The 21,382-nt window shown below is 42.3% G+C and overlaps 1 protein-coding gene across 4 annotated transcripts in view; it reads right to left on the reverse strand.

Moving 5' to 3' along the window:
• B4GALNT1 (beta-1,4-N-acetyl-galactosaminyltransferase 1) overlaps positions 1–21,382 on the reverse strand; it is an 83,150-nt gene that overhangs the window by 7,453 nt on the left and 54,315 nt on the right. For all 4 annotated transcript variants that reach the window (XM_034419193.3, XM_034419191.3, XM_060688983.2 and 1 more), the window contains exons 3-8: positions 20,363–20,536; positions 10,771–10,877; positions 10,587–10,624; positions 9,197–9,377; positions 2,358–2,465; positions 1,009–1,199 (exon numbers count right to left, since the gene is read on the reverse strand). In XM_034419193.3, the coding sequence (XP_034275084.2) occupies positions 1,009–1,199; positions 2,358–2,465; positions 9,197–9,377; positions 10,587–10,624; positions 10,771–10,877; positions 20,363–20,536 (799 nt within the window). The remainder of the gene's footprint in view (positions 1–1,008; positions 1,200–2,357; positions 2,466–9,196; positions 9,378–10,586; positions 10,625–10,770; positions 10,878–20,362; positions 20,537–21,382) is intronic.

Raw genomic sequence — 21,382 nt, forward strand, 5'->3', positions numbered from 1 at the left:
TACGGAGCTCCAGATTTACTCCTGCAATCCACATGAGATTCCTACCTATCACCTTCCTTTCGCCCATACCCCGGTTCAATATGAATCCCACCCCTTTTTAGCAATGAAGATATTGGATAATGCAAGAAAATAAGAAAACAACCAAGCTCAGAGAGCACCAAGGACTCCATAATATGGTCTTAACCAGTTCGGTCTTGATCTTTGTCCTACAAATACAAGGCAAATTTTATCATAGACTCAGGGGTCTGGATCTCTTCAGCTACACAATTGTCAAATTTTCCACGCCTCGCTTTCAGGAACCTCCTGAGAAATCAACTCAGTGAACTGCTCTTGCATGACTAGAAATATGCATGAATCTATACTGAAAAAGGTGGGTGGGAAATTCAGTTTCTTACTCATCCTAACTTTGATCATCAGTAAATTGGAAAAAAAAAAATCCTGTTCAATCCATGGTAACAAATTCCACATCACAGAAACGTTTCCCAGCACAAGACGGCAATGGAGTGACCTCTTTTTAGCAGAGGTTCCTTTAGCCCTTTCCTTACTCACCAAAACTCTGGGATGAAATCCTTCCCTAACTTACACTGCTCTTAAGAACCTGGCCTAGGCTAGGCCGGAGGACTCCCCTAGAACAGGGGTGTCAAACTCGATTTCATTGAGGGCCACATCAGGGTTGTGTTTGACCTTGGGGGGCCAGGCTGGGCATGGCCAGCTCGACATCATTCATGTCAGGGGTGCCTTTGGTGGCCCAAGCGCTTTACCAGCAAAAACAGGCTCCCGAGCTGTGTTTTTGGCTGCGATGGCCTCCTGTAACCCTCTGCCAGCAAAAACAGAGCTCGGGAGGGCCATCCGCGGCCCTCCTGAGCTCCGTTTTCACTAGCAGAGGCACCGCGGCCTGGTCCTTCACTGTTTCCAGGGTGGCCCCATGGGCCAGATCTAAGCATCCCATGGGCCAAATCCAGCCCCCGGGCCTTGAATATGACACCCCTGCCCTAGAACATCTCCCACCTTGCCAAAGGGCATGAAGTACTGCTCAATGTGAGGTCCCTCTATGTGTTCGATATCGTGGCTATCATCTGCAATGATGATGGTCACAGTGGGGTAGAACTTGCGGATGCTGTCAATCAACACTCGCAGTTTGTCATAGCGTAAGAAGGTTTTGGTAGCTATGGTGACCAGGGCGCTGATGTTGTAGGTTCCTGGGGAGAGACAAAAGGGAAAAGTTAGCAAGAAGGTTCGGCTGAAGGAGGATTTGGCAGGATGTCTAAGAAGTGAGCAAAAATTGCACTCTTCACCATGTTCATTTCTCAGACTAAAAGAAAGATGGACTACCTCTTCCCAGTTAATTTTGCTGCGCCTTACGCTTTTCATAATTCCACCTTTCTTACAACAGGCAGATCATAAGCTGCTTAGAATGTTCTGGCTGAAGTAGTACCAAAATCTGATAATAAATAAAATACATAAATACATAAATCACAAAAGCTCAAGCAATTAATAGTTAGTGATGCAAGGAGACTCCAGACGCCACTTAGCTCCTGGAAAGAATGTTCCACCAAAAGCCGAGCAAGGCACCATAATCTTCCTCTGGTGCATTGTTTAGACTGGGTGCTAGAGAGCAAGAAATACTTTGGAAAACTCTCATCCTAAACACAATATCCTTTACTATACTCAGTTTGCTAATAAGTGCCTACAAATGGGTGCCTGGAATGGCAATGGGTAGAGGCAAGCCTCTCTGGGCACTTTCAATAAAGGAAAATATTTATAGCTCAGAGTTAAAATGAGGGGTCCTTGGTGCTCTCTGAGCTTGGTTGTAGGTTTTGTTTTGTTTTGTTTTGTTTTGTTTTGTTTTGTTTTGTTTTGTTTTGTTTTGTTTTGTTTTGTTTTGTTTTGTTTTGTTGTTTTTGATTTGATTTATATGCCGCCCTTCTCCGGAGACTCAGGGCGGCTTACAATGCGTTAAGCAATAGCCTTCATACTTTTGTATATTTATACAAAGTCACCTTATTGCCCCCACAATCTGGGTCCTCATTTTACCTACCTTTTTGCAGACGTTTCATTACCAAACTAGGTAACATAATCAGTGCTAACTGTGATATTACTTAATTTGGGTAATAAGACATTTGCAAGAAAACAACCAATCTCCGAGAGTACAAAGGAGCCCTCATTTTTCTGATTTCTCTTTTGGCCTGTTTTAAAAGACCACAGCATAACCCTGGAGAAAGCGGACTTGGAAAGGGATGAGCATGCCTGATTCCACCTGCACATATCTATTTTCCAAATTCTCAGGTGAGATCCAGCAGGGAATACTTTCCACATGAAATCTTGGACAACTACTGCTATCCATTGGGTGCGCTCACCTTCACTAGCTCCTCCCCTGGATGATCCTGGATAGTAGAGCTTGGGAGTAGGTCTATGTCGGATGCGAATGCTGAAAGATGCACGATGCCCATCAGTAGAAAACTGCACTGGAAAACAGAGGAAGAAACCAAATACTAGTCTTGGATGTGACTTTCCTACCCTGGTGCCCTTTAGATATGTTGGACTTCCATGCCCATCATTTCTTATGCTGAAATGACAGGTTAGCATATCAGGAGGACAACAGGCTGAGTGACATTTTTCACTTAGCAACAGAAACTTTGGGCTCAATTGTGGTCATACTGTATAGTTTAAAATTCCAGCTCAGCATTGTACAAACATGGGCATTGTATGTAATGCATTAACCTTGCCTAACATTATGCACTATGTAGGGCATATTTTCAACTCTTGCGAGGTTACAACTTAGCAAAGTTAAGAGATGGGAAACTTCAGATCAACATAAGGTTGTTCTCCTAAACACTTATAGCTTTGCTGCCTCAAGATGTAAGCTCTACAGGTAGTCCTGTAAAGCCATCTAAGCCTTTACTAACTTAGATGGCTTTACAGGTAGTCCAGGGGTGGGTTCTACTTACCTTTACTACCGGTTCGCAATGGGAGTGCGCACACTTCTGTGCATGTGCATGATGACGTCCGGACGGAGCCTCTCACCGCTTTTACTTCCAGTTCGCAAGAACCGGACCGAACCGGGAGCAACCCACCACTGAGGTAGTCCTCAACTTACGACTACAATTGAGCTCCAAACATATGTTGCTAAGTGAGACATTTGTTAAGTGAGCCTTGCCCCATTTTACGACTTTTCTTGCCACCTTTGTTAAGCGAATCACTGCAGTTGTTCAATTGATAACGCGGATGTTAAGTGAATCTGATTTCCCCATAGACTTTGCTTGTCAGAAGGTTGCAGAAGGTGATCGCATGACACCCCCCCCCCCCCCCGGAACACTGCAAATCAGTTGTCAAGCATCCATGTAAATCATGTGACCATGTGACCATGGAGATGCTGCAATGGCCGTAAGCGTGAAAAATGGTCATAAGAACTTTTTTCAGTGCTGTTGTAACTTCGAACAGTCAGTAAGCAAATTGTTGTAAGTCGAGGACAACATAACAGAATTAGCAAAAGGGGGATTAGGGTATTGGTGACTATTAGTCACAAAGCCCAGGTGCCATTCTCAGATGAATAGCAATAGCACTTAGACTTATATACTGCTTCATAGTGCTTTTACAGCCCTCTCTAAGCGGTTTACAGAGTCAGCCTATTGCCCCTCAACATTCTGGGTCCTCATTTTACCCACCTCGGAAGGATGGAAGGCTGAGTCAACTTTGAACTGGTGAGACTCGAAATGCCGAATTGCAGGCAGCCAGCAGGCGGCAGAATTAGCCTGCAGTACTGCATTCTAACCACTGCGCCCCCACGGCTCTTACTGTAGTAATTGTCACTTCTGTGGAGAGAACCTTTTGGTCCCACGATGGAATAAGCTGATCTAGATGGGCCATTGATCTGTTACTACAGGAGCGGATCCTGTGAGGGTTTTCGAACAAATTGCTGTGTCATAAGCTACCACAAGTCCCTCTGTTCTCTTTCTTAGATAGTGACTTGACTTAGAAGGATCAAGATGGAAGACAGATCTGGGAGTAAAAACCTGAAGGATTGCTGAGAGGCAATGCCTGGGTTTGAAAGGATCATTCTCAGCACATTCCTTCTGTTCTTCCAGTGAGGGCTTTGCCAGAGAAGGACAAGGCGGGCGTTAGGCGGCAGAGTCCCTCCTTTCAAAACAGCTAAAGGCCATAAAACAGAAGGAAATGTACAGCACAAGGCCTAACATCCTCCCCCCCCTCGCAGTAAAACGCCTGCCAAGAGACGGGAAGAATAGCTTAATTCTGCAGAACTGCTGACTATTTCTCTGGTATGCCAAAAATCCAACAGAGTGGGAATTCTCCTGGACAAAAAGCTTTACCAAGGAAAAGGGAACATAGTTATTCAGTTAACATAGCAATTTTTTCCACTGGGAAAGCACCGGAAAAAAAACCAGATCTGCATCTTTGCTCAGAAAAACAAAATCCTGTCAAATTCAGTCCAGTTCTACACATAAATCAGGTGGAAAACCACTTTATTATTTAACAGATTAACAGAGTTGGAAGGGACCTTGTAGGTCATCTAGTCCAACTCTCCTCCACCGCCCAAGCAGGAGACCCTACACCATTTCTGACAGATGGCAGTCCAATCTCTTCTTGAAAGCTTCCAATGATGAAGCTCCCACAACTTCTGAAGGCAAGCTGTTCCATTGATTGATTGCTCTCACTGTCAGAAAATTTCTCCTTATTTCTAGGTTGAATCTCTCCTTGTTCAGTTTCTAATCATTATTCCTTGTCTGGCCTTCAGGTGCTTTGGAAAATAGCTTGACCCCCCCCCCTTCCTCTCTGTGGCAGCCTCTCAAATATTGGAACACTGCTATCATGTCTCCCCTGGTCCTTCTCTTCCCTAGACTAGCCATGCCCAGTTCCTGCAACCGTTCATCGTATGTTTTAACCTCCAGTCCCTTAATCATCTTGGCTGCTCTTCTCTGCACTCTTTCTAGAGTCTCAGCATCTTTTTTATACGATGGTGACAAAAACTAGAAGCAGTATTAGTATTAGTACCTCACTTGATCTTGATTGTATCCCTCTATTAATGCAATTTAGGATTGCATTGGCTTTTTTGGCTGCCACTGCACACTGCTAGCTCATATTTCATTGGTTGTCCACTAAGACTCCATGATTCCTCTCACAGTTATTGCTATTAAGCCTGGTTTCACCCAGTCTATATGTGTACTTTTGGTTTTTCTTGCCTAAATGTAAGGCTTTACTTTTCTCTACATTGAATTTCATTTTGTTAGATAGGGCCCAGTGTTCAATCTATCAAGATCTATCTGGATCTTGAGCCTATCATCTAGGGCCATGATGGCGAATCTATGGCTCATGTGCCGGAAGTGGCATGCCAAGCCATCTCTCTGGGCACGTGGAGCTGTCGCCCATTGCTCTTCCGGTTTCCGGTGCACCTGATCTTCCGGTTTCTGGCGTGCATATATGCGTGAAGACCAGCTGCCCAGTGCGCATGTGCATACTGGAAACTGGAACATCATCTTCCCCTTTCAGTTTCTGGCCCTCCCACATGTGTGAAGACCAGGTGGCCGGTGCACCAGAACCCGGAAGAGCAAGGGGAGCAGTGCTGCCAGCCAGGACGGGTGAGCCAGGGCTTCCTTCCCTCCCTGCCTGAGTCTGCTTCTTGCGCAGCCCCAGCCCTCCAGCCCATGGCATTGACATGCGTCTGTGGTCTGGAGTGCCTCGCTAGCTCGGGTGCACGACCGCCCCACTCTCTACTCCTGCCACTACAAGGGGGTGGCAGCGGTTCTCGCGCTGCTGTTTCCGGCCAGGATGATGGAGCAGCCAGGAGGAAAAGGAGGAGCCACTGTCAGGGAGCTGAGCTGCCCCAGAAGGGCCAGAGGAGAGTGCAGCATGGTGATGAAAAGCACTTGGTGCTGAAAAGTTTTGCCAACACTGATCTAGGGTTGGGTCTTCTTGCCAGTTTAGTATCATCCGCAAATTTGGTCAGTTCCCCTTTTATTCCCTCATCTAAGTCATTTATGAAGATATTGAAGAGTACTGGGCCTAAGACAGAACCTTGTGGTACCCCACTGCTTACTTCCCTCCATGTAGATGTAGCACCATTAAGGACTACTTGTTGAGTATGGTTTGTCAGCCAGTTACAAATCCATCTGATGGTGATGCTATCTATCCCACTTTTTTTTTTAACCTTACCAAGAAGTAGGTTGTGGTCAACTTTGTCGAATGCTTTGCTGAAGTCTAAGTAGATTCCCCTGCTCTTTGTGAGAGTACAGGTAATCCTGGATTTAAGATCACAATTGAATCCCAAACTTCCATTGCTAAGTTGTTAAGTGAGTTTTGCCCCATTTACACCCTTTCTTGCCACAGTTGTTAAGCGAACCACTGCAGTTGTTACGTGAATTATACGGTTGTTAAGCGAATCTGGCTTCCCTGTGGTGAAATCCTCCACGGATTGCCACCAGTTTGCTGCCTGTGCATGCACAGTACGCACCAAATACACACTCTGCACGCATGCGCAGTGCATGCCAAACACATGCTGTACTCGTGTACACAGTGCATGCCAAACGTGCGCTTTGCATGGAAAAAAGAGGCTTAACAAGGTAACGTAGAACAGTGAGGGGGGGAACAGCTGTGCCGTGTGATTTAGATTCGTTAGAAAGCAGGATTTCCTGCTTTCTAGCAAATGTAAATTGCGCGGCACAGCTGATCGTTGGAAATACCAGTTCAGATGAATCGGTAGCTTTTTTTACTACCAGTTTTCCCGAACCGGTAGCTTTTATCACTCATAGTTCCTTGTGGCTTTCCTCACTGACTTTGTTTGTCAGAAGCCAGCTGGTGGTGATCACAGGACCCCAGGACAGGGCAGCTGTTATGCATACATGTCAGTTGCCAAGCACCTGAATTTTAATCACATGACCACGGGGATACTGCAATGGTCGTAAGTGTGAAAATCGGTCATAAGTCACTTTTCCCCCCTTATCATTGTAACTTCACAAGAATCACAAGAAATGATTATAAAACGAGGATTACCTCTATGAGAATATTGTTCTTGTTAGTCATCTTCCTGGAATTTCTTTCCCTCCCATTTCACATGGGCCTTGAATGTGCTATTTCTATGAAAAGCTTGAACAAAATCCTAAAAAGCCACAAGTTTCAAGAAAGCAAATAACAGCCTTCTACATTCCAAAACCCACATTCTACTTTCCAATTTAAGAGGAAGTTGATTAGCTATGTGGGATTGGAAAGGATCTCCACCTCAATTAAGTCTTTGACATTTTAGAGAGATGTTGTTTTGTTCTATCAGTTGCTAAGCTTACGAAAGACCTTATCACTTCTTTTTTAAAAAAAAAAAAACCCTTCCCACCAACAGCACTAGCAATGGTCAGCATGTTTTTGCAGAATTGGGATAGTGAAACTTTGGAGAACCTTCAGGGCAGCAAAAGAGGATTTCATTACTGCTTTATCTATTATCAAACTTTACTCAAGAGGAAAAGACAGAACGTCCTGCCGCCCTGAATTGAATAGATTAAGATCGCAATGGGAACTGCTCAAACTGCAACAAAATTAAGATTAAAAAGAGCCTGAGTGGCGTAGGAGGCTAATGCCTCCTAAGGCAGCATTTAACATCCAGCTGCCTGCAATTACTGCGAGTTCAATTCTTACCAGGCTCAAGGTTCAACTCAGCCTTCCATCCTTTCTAAGGTGGGTAAATTGAGGACCCAGTTTGTGGGGGCAATAAGCTGACTTTGTATAAATATACAAAAGTATGAAGGCTATTGCTTAACGCATTGTAAGCCGCCCTGACTCTCTGGAGAAGGGCGGCATATAAATCAAATCAAAAAAAAAAAAAAAAGATGGAAGCCAAAGAGATGTCCTAAGGTCGGTCGGTCGGTCTGTCTGTCTGTCTGTCTATTTTTAGATTATTTTGGGGAGGCATGAGGTCTCAGCGGTTAAAGATGCTGAGCTTGTCAGCTGGAGACCTGACAACCCCATTTGAGCCCGTGTTCTGCGCAATAGGGTGAGCTCCTGTTCTTGCCCCAGTTCCTGCTAACCTAGCAGTTCGAAAGCATGCAAATAGATAAATAGGTACCATTTTGGTGGGAAAGTAACAGCGTTCCATGCCCCTCAGTGTATAGTCATGGTGGCTACATGACCACAGGAATGTCTTCAGACAAAACTGGTTCCCACAACTAAGAAACAAAGATGAGCACTGTGGCCTAGAGTCTGATATGACTGGACAGGGGAAACCTACACCTTTACCTAGATTATCTTTATTCTACCTTTATTATTTTATTATTTTTATAAATAACTCTAGGTAGCAAACACACACACTACTCCTATTTTCCCCACAACAACAACCCTGTGAAATGGATTGGGCTGAGAGTGAGTAGCCCAAATCACCAAGCTGGCTTTCATGTCCAAGGCAGGATTAGAACTCATGGTTTTCTGATTTCTAGATTGGTGCCTTAACCACTAGAGCAAAGATTATTCATCAGCGGAGCAAGATTTGAATACTGGATGGCTGATAGTTCACATTTTTTTCTTTCACCCTCGAACTGGTGGAATCCATCGGTAAAGTTAAAATAACATCTAGGGAGAAAGTCATGGCAAATCATATGATTGCCTAGAAATAATATGATAGTAGACACATTTTTGCCCAGAAAACAACATAGATCTGTCCATCTAGTGAAGTTTGCTTCGAAGAAGAATTCTACCTTTACCACAATAGTCCTGTACTATGTATATTAAGATGGAGGCTCCTCAAGTGAAGGACTGACAATGAATTCCCCTGAGGGGGAAACATCGGAAGAATTGGCATGCCTCCAAGTGTTGGTTTCTCTCCCCACCTTCAGCAACTTCCTTTTCAATTTGCCCTCATTTGTCACAGTGATGCTCATGATCCGTGGTGGCGCAGTGGTTAGAACGCAGTACTGCAGGCTAATTCTGTTGACTGCCGACTGCCAGCAGTGCAGCAGTTCGATCCTGAGCTGCTCAAGGTTGACTCAGCCTTCCGTCCTTCTAAGGTGGGTAAAATGAGGATCCCGATTGTTGGGGGCAATAGGCTGACTCTGTAAACCGCTTAGAGGGGGCTGTGAAGCACTGTGAAGCAGTACATAAGTCTAAGTGCTATTGCTATTACAGTTCCCCTCCAGTGGCTTGCCCCACGGTTTATTGCTGGACTATTGATATTTGCAGTGGTAATGATTGCCCCCGTACCCACCTATATCTGCTGTATTAGGATGGTAGAGGGTGTTGGTGTAGGTGACAAACTGCATTTGCCGGTTTAGATTGTCCAGCTGGGATCCGGACAGGGAGAGGTGCATGCGTCCTTCCCCTTTCACTTTGACGCCTTCTACCTCCGCAGCCACATCAAAAGTACCCATTGTTGCTGTCAAGTTGACCTGCCAGAAGAATAAATAACCAGGGGAGAAAAAAAAAAGAATTTAAGGGTCAGGGGAAGAAGATCTGATTAAAAATCATATCCTTACGTATGGCAATTTTTTTCACTAAAAAAAAAAGGGGGTATCTTTCATCCTGACCTATCAAAATTAGGCAATCGGTTTCTCCTGGCCTTTCAGATGGGAGTTTACACACATATTGGAATGCTCTGTTCCTTTTAACCCTCTCCACAAAAAAACCCTACACCCTTTTGTGTACTTTTAGGTTTTTTTTAAAGAGTTTTTTGTTTTTATTTCTCATAAACATATTTAAATGTACAGTCTCTTATCCATTGTTAATCATACATATTATCTTTTAACTTTCATATTATAGTTCATTCTTCATCCTAAAATATTAGGGTATATTTGGGCTCTTCTACCATTTCTTCTCCTTTATTTTACAACTTTTCCTCTCCTTCTTCCCTTCCTTCTTCTATCCCTTTCTACTTTCTTCTTTCCTCCTCTCCTTCCCCTTCCCTCCCCCCACTCCTCCCCCCTTCCTCCCTTTCTAACCCTCTCTCCTACTCTTATTTCCCCTCCCTTTCTTCCTCTCCTTTTCCCTCTTTTCTGTCCCTCTCTCTCCTTTCCTCTCTTCTCCTCTCCTGTCCGTCCCTCTACTCCTCTCTCCATTCCCACTCCATTGTTGTTTTCATTTTCAATTCAATATATTTTCAAAACGGTATTCGAGCAACCCAGATTTGTGTACTTTTAGTAAACAAGCAACATACATGCTTTTCAATACATTCTTTTTCTACTGCTCTTCTTATGTCAACCCTACACTTTAGAAATCTATTCAGGTTACGCTGGCATCTAAGCAGAGCACCCAAGTATTTCCATGCATAAAACATGCTTGTGGGGCCTGTTTTAAAAGAGGAAACATTCAAAGTGCAGGCCAAAGGGTTATGCCCTCATAAAGCAACCTTCATTTCTTGCTACGGTTCATGTGGTTAGAATGCAGTATTGCAGGCTAATTCTGCCGACTGTCAGCAGTTTGATCCTGACCGACTGAAGGTTGACTCAGCCTTTCATCCTTCCAAAGCCACTAAAATGGGACCCAGATTATTGGGGGCATATATGCTGATTCTGTAAACCACTTAGAGAGGGCTGTAAAGCACGGTGAAGTGGTATGTAAGTGGTATATAAGTCTAAGTGTTATTGCTATTGCTATCTTACCTGGTATAATGTTCTTTCAGCTGCTTGTAAGCCCAAGCCTATGGGGAAAAAGACACAGGGAGGTGAGACATTTTTGCCATTCCACCTGCCATTATATTCATCACACACTCTTCCACGGTGAAAGACAGATTCTCCCCTCTCTCTTTTTGCTTCTTTTGACATGCAGAGAAAATAAAAGGCTTGCCTGGAATAAGAATGGTCTGGAGAGGGAGAACTTCTACACCTTGAACTGGAAATTCTAGTGGTGAGTTGGCTTGGACAATGATCAGCTGGTCAAGTGGAGACCGAGACCTGATGGAGATAAAGGAAGGCAGTTTGAGGTGCCACATCTGACTTTCATGTACTATCCAGCAGACATTAACAAGCACAAATAACTCCCGAGGAATGATAGCTATGCATGCCAAGCATCTTGCCATGGTTACTTTAAAACACATTTGCTTAATACTTTCCTCTTCCTGTTCTGGTCTTCAGTGGCTAATATCTAAGCCTGTTCACAAGTGGGGGAAATCCATTATTTGCATTATTTTCATGGCAGTCAATTTAGTACTTCAGGCCTCCCAGAACAAGTGTAGCAGGTGCCTTATTCAAAACTAAACATCACGCTGCTCACTGGGATTTACATTTCCTATTACTGGGAAGATCAAACATTGCATTCATTGTAATGCTTGGATTAGTATTTTGTAGTTTTGTTGGAACTTCTCATACTTGAAATACAATTTAATCGAGAAACACCTTGACTTCCCATGACTAGAAGGCACAAATAATTATAATCATTTTTTAAAAGTACATGATGTTTAGGGAGACTAACAATCCACCAGTCTTTTATCTTATCAAAAGATACTGTTTTCCTGTACATTAGGATAGTTATTTGTATCTTTGGATGTTTGTTTATTAATTGGAATTAATATGTGTTAACTTTGCATGCTGCTGCCCAGAGTCATGGCCCATTGTGAGATGGTCAGCTATATAGAGCCTATGAATGAATGAATGAATGAATGAGGGATGGGTTCTAAAATTTTTTACTACATGTGACAGTGGGAGTGGCTTCATGGTCATGTGACTGGGTGGGCATGGCCAACTCAATGTCACTCACATCAAGGGGTCCTTCGCCTGGCCCCTCCCCTCCCAGCCATTCCTTGTCACACACAGCCTCAACGTATCTACAGTTCTGTAAAAATGTTGTTTCAACCTTTTTTCAACTTTATCATCTACATACTATAGATGTACTTCCATGGACCACTGAAAGGAGGAAATGGCTCACAAGCTTTGCCCAAGAGTGTGGTATGCAACAGGTTTTTAAGGGGCTGCCAGAAAGAATGTATAGGCAATGTATTTTCCAAAGCACCAGAAGGCAAAACAAGAAGCAATGGATAGAAACTGAACAAAGAGAGAAGTTAATTTTTCTCCTAAAACTATGAAGAAACTTCCTGACAGTGAGAACCAATATAGGTGCAGAAATATTTCACATATAAAATAGCCATTTGTGCATATTGTTCAAAACAGTAATTAGTATTATGGCTGCTGTTTGACAGCAAGCGTAAAAGTCAAAGATCACAAGAGTGCTTCTTTCTCTGTATGTATACAAAACATCACCTACCAGGGATAGCATATTAAGATGGACTTATGCAACCTGATGTACAAAATAAACACACACATATTTATGCTCTGGACTATAGACATTGAATGCATGTAAATCCCTGAAAAATATGTGGTAGCTCTGGGCAAAAGAAAGGCAGTAAAATCATTCTAGGTGTAGGGACAGTGTAAAATATTAACACATGATAAATAATGGAACAATTAAAAATAATAACACAGTTTTTCTCTCTCTCTCTCCCTTCCTTTCTCTCTTTCTCTCTCTTTCTCTCTCTTTTTGGGGGGAGGGTGTTTGTGGCTATGACAACTACTTTCAAAATTGTTACTGGATATTTCCTGTTACATGAAACTGCTAAAAGGCTTTTGCAGTCATATAAAGCAACAAAACATTTTTTAATGGTAAAAGTAAACTGACATATGAAGCTACTTCTAAATAACTATGTAAGAGAGGAATAAATCTTTTTCTGAAAATTACTGGCACAAATATACAAAATTAGAGCTGTAATGTGTGGTAATATTATTTATAATAGAATTTTGGTGGAGGAAATAGAGTAGCAAGGAGATTGACACATTGAGAACTACATGAAAGGAACATGAAAGTGATAAAGTCACTGTATATGAGTTGGGTAGCTATATAAATTTGTTTAATAAATACAATGGGAAAGGTCTTTGGGGATTCCCGAATTTACATGGCACTAATTGGATTTTTGATCTCCCTTTTATTTTGAGACATAATAGACTAGTTTTACACTATAATTAAATTACACAAGAGAATGTAGTATATATACCAAAAATAATTCAATAACAATTTAATCTGATACATTGGGTTAAGTGATGTAGGGCTTGATCTAATTTCAGGCAAGTTCAAGCCTCTGTTAAGAGCTACCTGCATTCTCTCTTTCTCTCTCTCCCTTCCTTTTTCTTTTTCTTTCTCTTTCTTTCTTTGTCTTTCTTTCTTTTCTCTCTCTCTCTCTCTCTCTCTCTCTCTTTCTTTCTTTCTCCCTCCCTTTCTCCCTTCCTGTGAAGAACCCCAGAAGATCTTTGGTAGGAGGAAGAAAAGCCAGACATTTTGAAATGTATTGTAGCTTAGCCTGAGCAAGGATAGCTAGTGCAGGCACTTACAATAAGCTCTCAACTCAAGCTCAGTGCACGTGGGGATCCCAAAACAGTGAGGATTTCTTTGTTTCTTTCTCCCTTGAAGCCCCCCCCACCCCCGCAGCCCATTTTTGCTTCCAGGGGGCTGCAGGGAGTCTTGCTTGGCACCCCCCTCATGCCCCATTTTGGCCTTAGCAAGCCTCCCTGCAGCCCCTGGGAGCCAAAACGGGGTACGGGGGGGACTCCTGTAAGGGGCGGGGAAGGTAAGGTTGTGAGCCCGGTGGGGGTGGTGCAGCATGCTCTGGGGGGAGGGGTAGCGCAACCTACCTATAGGCAGGAGGTGGCAGCTCAGTTGGGGCGCAGGGCAGGCACCACATGGGAAGGCAGTTTAGGCAGGCAAGCCGCCCAGGTGGTAAGGAGGAAAAGAAAGTGACTGGGTGGGGTGGGGACCGGTTCGGGGGCGTGGCCAGCCAGCAATTAATACCGGTTCTGCGACCCTTGCCAATTTATCGCTACCGGTCTTCCTGAACCGGTGCGAACCGATAGCAACGCACCACTGGAATGAATGTCTTGTATATATTTCCCATGCTTTCTCATCATACCGCTTCCTTTCCACCTTTCCTAATGTAGTCAGCTTAACTGAAGTGTTGATGTCAACAACTACAGAATGGCACATAACAATTTTGTGGCCTATAACTACCGGTACATCCTTTATTATAAATGACAGCCCTTTATTTCAGAAAGTAGTCTTTCCGATTATTTTTCAAAAATTCAAATTCGCTCTTAGTTTGGACATTTAACTTTTTATCATACAAAACTACCATTTAATGCAGTCTCTCACATTCACATGAAAAATATGGACACTTTCATATATTTCTTTCTAAATAAATTTACACATGATCGGGTCATTGAGCCCAAAATTTCCATTGCTAAACAAGACAGTTATTAAGTGAGTTTTGTCCCACTTTATGACCTTTCTTGTCGCAGTTATTAAGTGAATCACTTTGCCGAGAGAACTACAGGGACCAATCCAGAAAGTCCCTGAGAACCGAACACGATTGAACAGTATAATTAAAAAAAGAATGTATGCTTTTGTAAAGTTTTGCTCTTAAATTTTTCTTTGTAAAACAAAGTTAACATTTTAAAAAATCCTTATGAACCTCTTTTAGATTCGTCCCTTTTTCACGTTTCTCCCTTATTTTTTCTAAGAAAATGTGGTCAATGTACATAGGTTTTATATATGAGAGTAAGAAATGACTATGTTTTCCTTCCCACTGCAACTGAGCACAGGCTAAATGTCAGTATGATTTAGCTCTCTGAAAATATTCCATCTATTGTTAAAGGCATTGATATCATCAGTGAAGGCTTGATAGGAGATAAAGGAACCAGCTAAATCCAGGCCTGGATTAACCATCCAGCAAAACAAGTACATGCTTAGAGCACTAATGGAAGGGAGGCAGTGCAGAATATTTTTTTCACCTAACTCTCATGTCATTAACTCTTTCATGGTCACACACTAAAACGAAACATTTTAGATTTCAGCACTTATTGAGTCTTAATGTCTTGTTAAGCAATGGAAGGGCAAAAGAAGATTTTTTTAGTGTTATTGATTTTAAAACAGTTTGGGGCAGACAAAAGAAAAGAAGGGGAAGACAAATAAAGACTTTCATTTAATACCAACTTTCAGGGCATAGGAAAGTTTTTGTCCGTACATGTTCAGTTAGAGTTGAAGTCTCAACTTTGGCATTTCCAATCCAAATGGTCTAATAGCAAGCAGCAGGAGATAATGATTTTCTACAATTAAGTAACTTAGAACAAAGAATAATAGAGTTGGAAGGGACCTTGAAGGACCCTATGGTTGTCCACTCTCTTTTTGAAAGCCTCCAGTGATGGAGCACCCACAACTTCTGAAGACAAGCTATTCCATTGGTTGATTGCTCTACCATTAGGAATGTTCTCCTTAGTTCTAGGTTGCCTCTCTCCTTTGTTAGTTTCCATTCATTGTTTCTTGTCTTGCCTTTGGAAGATCGTTTGACCCCCTCCTCTTTGTAGGAGCCCCTCAAATATTGGAAAACTGCTATCATGTCTCCCCTAGTCCTTCTTTTCATTAGACTAGACATATCCGATTCCTGTAATCGTTCATTCTATGGTTTAGCCTCCAGTCCCCTAATCATTCTTGTTGCTCTTCTCTGCACTCTTTTCAGAGTCTCGACATCTTTTTTGTATTGCTCATTAAACGGAACGAAGAATGAAAAGCAAGCAAATTCTTCTTAAAGTACATGTTCTGTCTTTACAGTTGGTTTGGTTGCTTTCAGTAGGAAGTCATCAAATCAACAGTAAAAAGTGATTTTCATTCCATTCTCTGGGAACAAGTTCTTCTTCCTGAATTTTAATAGTCAATAGCATGACTATCTTTTGCTTATGCCTTCTCCATAAAAATGACTTACAATTTCATCAGACTTATTTAAAGACAGAAAGCTAAAACTGATTTTGTTGCTGTTGTTTTTACTCTGGTTAAAATATCTTAAACTCCTCCAGCTAGCTGTCATATTTTAGCCTACGCTTGAGGACAAGAAAGGTAAAATAATGTTGGGGAAACTCCTAATTGAAAAAATTGAAAAAATGTTTGGAAAGCTTCTCCCTTATTCCAGGGGTTCTGACAGGTTCTGGAGAACAGGAAGCGGAAATTATGAGTAGTTCGGAGAACCGGCAAATACCACCTCTGGCTGGCCCTAGAGTAGGGTGGGAATGGAGATTTTGCAATATCCTTCCCCCAGGATTGGGGAGGGAATGGAGATTTTACAGTAACCTTCCCCTAGAGTGGGGTGGGAACGGAGATTTTGCAGTATCCTTCCCCTGCCACGCCCACCAAGCCACACCACGCCCACCAAGCCACGCCCACAGAACCGGTAGTTTTTTTTAAAAATGAATTTCACCATTGCCTTATTCCCTTATTTGGTTATGGGTTAACTTATGTACCTATCTTAAGGAGATTTTTTTTCCCATTTTTCCCATCACTATCATGTGATGGAATAAAAACAATTCCAGTTGGGTTTTGTTATGAAAATTGGCATTTCCAGAAGAGAGATTGAAGAACAATTCTGGTGACCTTGTAGAAACTTTCTAATACTAAATACTAATCATTCTAATTCTAATAATACTAATTCTTCTACAAGGCCTTTTGAGCTGGATGCAGTATTCCAAGTGTGGTCATATTAAAGCTTTGTAAAGCAGTACTAGAACTTCATGTAATCTTGATTCTATCCCTCTATTAATGCAGCCCAGGATTGCATTGGCTTTTTTGGCTGCCACCGCACACTGATGGCTCATATTTAAGTGATTGTCCACCAGGACTCCAAGATCCCTCTCACAATTACTAGCATTAAGCCATGTTTCACCTAGTCCGTACCTACATAGTTAGTTTTTCTTTCCTAAGTGTAAAACCTTACTTTTATCTACATTGAATTGCATTTTGTTAGGTAGGGCCTGTTGTACAAGTCTGTCAAGATCTTTTTGGATCTTGTGCTTGTCTTCTGGGATATTGGTTATTTTTGCAGCTTAGTGTCATCTGCAAATCTGATGAGTTTCCCTTCTATTCCCTTGTCTATTCCCTTATGTAAGAAGGTATTGAAGAGTATTGGGCCTAAAATGGAAACGTGGGGTACGTCACTGCTTACTTCCCCGCCATGTGGATGTAGTTCCATTGAGGACTATACGTTGAGTACGGTTTGAGTTACAAACATAACTGGTGCTGGTGCTGTCTATCCTACATTTTTTCTAGCTTCCAAGAAGTATGCTCCAAAAATAGATTTGCTCACATGGGCAATTTCCAGATTAGTTTCATAGTTCTGTTATTTGCCTCTAGAGACAAAAAAAAAAAAAAGAGCAAGGAAGTTACTTGGTAGTGTTGTGTCATCCTCTCCAGATAGTATCCTTCAGATCCACTGAACACATCTTTCCCTATCATCACTGAACATAATCAGAGTTCTGTTACAATCCATATTGAATGCACCAGTCAGAGGCACACTTAACGATATCTGATGTGAATTTTTCAATGATCAACTTCCGAAAATCCTGCTTTTGTTCTGTCAGATAATTTTACAAGCAGCAGAGTTTCCGCCCTCCAAATTTTGCTATATCTGGAAAGACTCATGTTTGCATTATCTGCCTGGTAATAGTAACTTTCTGATTGACAGATTTAGAACAGTAACTCATACATTTAAAACTGATAGAGAATATTTTATTTGGTTTTAGCAAATACTGGTGCGCAGTAAGCTACTTATTCTGTTGTTGTAATTCATGTGCAACGGTGCTTAAACGTTTCTACACCCTTCTGAATTTTCTGCATACTTATGACTAACATATGATCTGTTCTCCATTCAAGTCTTAAAACTAGATAAAGAGAACCTAATTAAACACAAGCTTAGAGTTTGTATTGTGGTTAAGGGCACTGCTGAGAAACCAGACTAGAAGCTAGAAGACCACACATTTTAAAAACAAAACAGTGGATGATGTTGTGACACTGCACTACCAAGTCCCTCTGACACCAACCAAGCCTTCTCCCGCCACAAGCGCCTCTCTTCCTCCTCCTCACCAGAAGTGCCCACACAACCAGTGGGAAGGGGGAGGCCGGCAACTGGCTGGGCCCACTTTAATCCAACTCTGCTGGATTGGCATCTTCGCCAATCCAGCAGAGCACGGAGGTCCAGCTGGCCAATTTCTAGCTGCAACGGACAGCAAAGCTAGGGTTGACTCAAGCTGCTTCTCTCCATCGCAGCGCTTTCTGGATGCAGCTTACAGCTCCGAGCCTGAGTGGCGGAGACTTTTTGGGAGACTGTGGGATTGCCCCACCTCCCCGCTGGTCTTCAGCGTGCAGCTCATCGGCCTCCCACCACCAATTCAGAGACCACTAGACTCCTAAACAACTTAAAAAATGATCTAGTAAAAAGAAAAGTCATCTAGTAAAAAGAAAAGTCATCCAAAAGAGCAACATGCAAACAAAAGCAAATAAAACAACCCCAGGAGCAAAAACAAATTAAAGTTTAATTTGTGTGTATTATTTAATGGCTGCTAAATTGGCAAAATGGATTGCTAAATTGGTCACGCCCACCCAGTCACATGACCACCTAGCCATGCCGACCCAGTGATCCAGCCCCCCCACAGTCTCAGGGACCGTGAATTGGCCCCGTTTAAAAAGTTTGAGGACACCTGATCTAATCCATGGATCAATTAATCCTGCCAAGCAAGTCTTTAAATCACAGATGTCCAATTTTGGCAACTTTAAGATTTGTGAACTTCAACTCCCAGAATTCCCCAGCCAGAATGGGGAATTCTGGGAGTTGAAGTCCACAACTCTTAAAAATTGCCAAGGTTGGACACCCCTGATTTAAATGCTCAAGGACAGCACTGAGTGCTACTGGAAAACTTCTTCAAGTAAAACAAAGGATTACTTTACCCTAAAAATAGAGGTGGTATCCTCACCGAGGTTCACTAAAGCTTTCTTCAAATTGAACTCAATTCCCAATGTCCTCAGGGAAATACACATATTTTCTTGACAACAATATAGGGAAGTGATTTGCCATTACCTACATTCAGAATGTAATTGATTTCTTTTTTTAAAAAAACTTCTTGATTTACCCTTTATCAATTGCTAAACAATAACTCTCAACAGCCAGTGAGAGATATTAAGTTAGAATTTAGCAATAAATGTCAGGAAGATTATTAGGTTCCCCACAATTTTAATTTGCTCTGTCCCTTTTCACTGGTTCAAAGACTCTTTCATCATCTCAGAAAGCCTGCAAATTGAGAGGGGATCTGACTGGGGGTGAGAGACAACCATGTTTGTAAGGCATGCAACGGGTGTGGAAAGGGATGGAGTCTGTTTGTGCTTTGTCTGGAGGCACAGGGAAATGGCAACCGTCAGACAAACCCTGATTCTATGAGCTGTTGCCATCTGCTGGCTGGGTGGAATGACTGTGCCTACCTCACTGTTTTCAATTGAAAATATTGTCCACACTGCGGAAAACAATTGATGAAAATTTCACAGCATGAACACTATGTTTACATGCCAAGCTGATCCTCGCTGAAAAGGTGGTACCCTTAAGCCCAAAAAACGACATCAGAAATGACATCAATGCAAATTATGAATACCCCTTATTTTCAGGACATGCTGCCTAGAGTAGATCTATTCTTTAAGAACCTTGCTGGCTTCCAATATGGGAGAAATGCAAACTCTTCATCTGTAGTAGTTTCCTTTAAAAATGCTTCCTCTTATATAACTTACAAAGCCATAGCCCACCACAGGCTTCTAATGGCTAGAAAAAAAGAGCAATAACCAAGATGGCTTTTATAGTTTTAATGGCCTCACCGTGGAAAACCCTGTGAAGGAAGTCTGCCAAGCTGATTTGCATACGTTTATATGAAAACTTTAGCGAGAAAAGTCTCTCTCTTATTTACCAGTATTCTTTTCTGCTTGAGCTATAAAACCATCTATTCATAAGTATTATCTAAAACTGCGACTCAACACATTCAGGCTAAAGACTTTGGCATTGAAAAGGAAAACCTTGAATCTTAGTATAGATTTTACAATCTTCTCTTTTCATGTTTGATACGTCGACATAATCTATAATCCGGAACGTTCATATTTTATGTACGATTATGTCAAAAAGGTGCCTTTTCAAGGGGCAACTGGACTTTCTTGTTTTTCTTTGAAGACGTTTCGCTTCTCATCCAAGAAGCTTCTTGGGGATGACAAGCGAAATGTCTTCAAAGAAAAACAAGAAAGTCCAGTTGTCTCTTGAAAAAGCATCCTTGGGATAACCATGACCTGGATGACTGAGAATCTCCATAGACATGATGTCAAGCACATTTATGCATGTATATCATTTAGGTACCCTGGATTTTGTTCATTGATAATCTTGCTCATTATTAACAGCGGCTTCATTTCACCAACTCTGTTCTTGACATTTCACTTGTCTCGTAGAAGCCTTAATGGCCAAAATCAGCTTCATGAGGTGCTTCGTCCACAATGCTCGATGCAATCAAAGATTATATATTAAAGATTATGCCCAGCTCTGGCCATTACTCACCTCTGCTGATGACTGCGATATTCCTGTTCCCGTTTGCTGTTGATGTCCGCCAGGTCAGAAGGCTTGAAGGCTTTGGTAAATTCCTGAGAGTACTCCTGACCAAAGAGCTCTTTCTGAAAGGGCAGTTTCAAACTTGCTTGTGCCTCACATTTACAGGAATTTTTAGGAAGAAGCCTGCCAAAGGGATGAAGAGACAACACTAAACATTGCAGAAGAATGTTCTGATTGCTGTAGGTCACAGTCAGGCAATGTAGAGATGTACATCTTGCACAGGAAGAGACTTCAGCAAATTAGCAACCATTTATTCCTAAAGGTAAAGGTTCCCCTCGCACATATGTGCTAGTCGTTCCCGACTCTAGGGGGCGGTGCTCATCTCCGTTTGAAAGCCAAAGAGCCAGCGCTGTCAGAAGACGTCTCTGTGGTCATGTAGCTGGCATGACTAAACACCAAAGGTGCACGGAACGCTGTTACTTCCCACCAAAGATGGTCCCTATTTTTCTACTTGCATTTTTTTTTACATGCTTTCGAACTGCTAGGTGGTCAGATGCTGGGAGCTCACCCTGTTCCATGGCACTAGGTATTCGAACCGCTGAACTGCCGACCTTTAGCCACTGAGCCACCATGTCCCTGCTATTTATTCCTAAGAACGTTTATGTCTACAATTTAGAGTGCAAATAATTTAGAGTGTCTACAGACTTTCATTCCTAAGAATGTTTTAAAAATATTTACTTTTCCCATTAGATAGGCTGGACACTGTATGGAAGAAGTCCCCTTGAAAATGCATGAAGGCATGCTTAGTATGTGAAGAGCCGGGGAGAGGGGAAAATGGCTAGCGATGTTATCTACCATACTGCATGCCACTGTAGCCCTTCAGTAAAGGGCAACCCAGGGAAAGACGGGCTTGGCAGCCGTTCTAGTCTTTCAATTTTGGAATACCATGTGCCCTGTTGAATGTGTCATTTGTTTGACCAATCCAAAGACTGCTTGATAGGCCATAATTCTTCTTGCAATGTATATCAT

Source organism: Pantherophis guttatus, chromosome 2, assembly GCF_059756535.1.
Source record: "Pantherophis guttatus breed Tessera chromosome 2, ASM5975653v1, whole genome shotgun sequence".
Classification (NCBI taxonomy): domain Eukaryota; kingdom Metazoa; phylum Chordata; class Lepidosauria; order Squamata; family Colubridae; genus Pantherophis; species Pantherophis guttatus.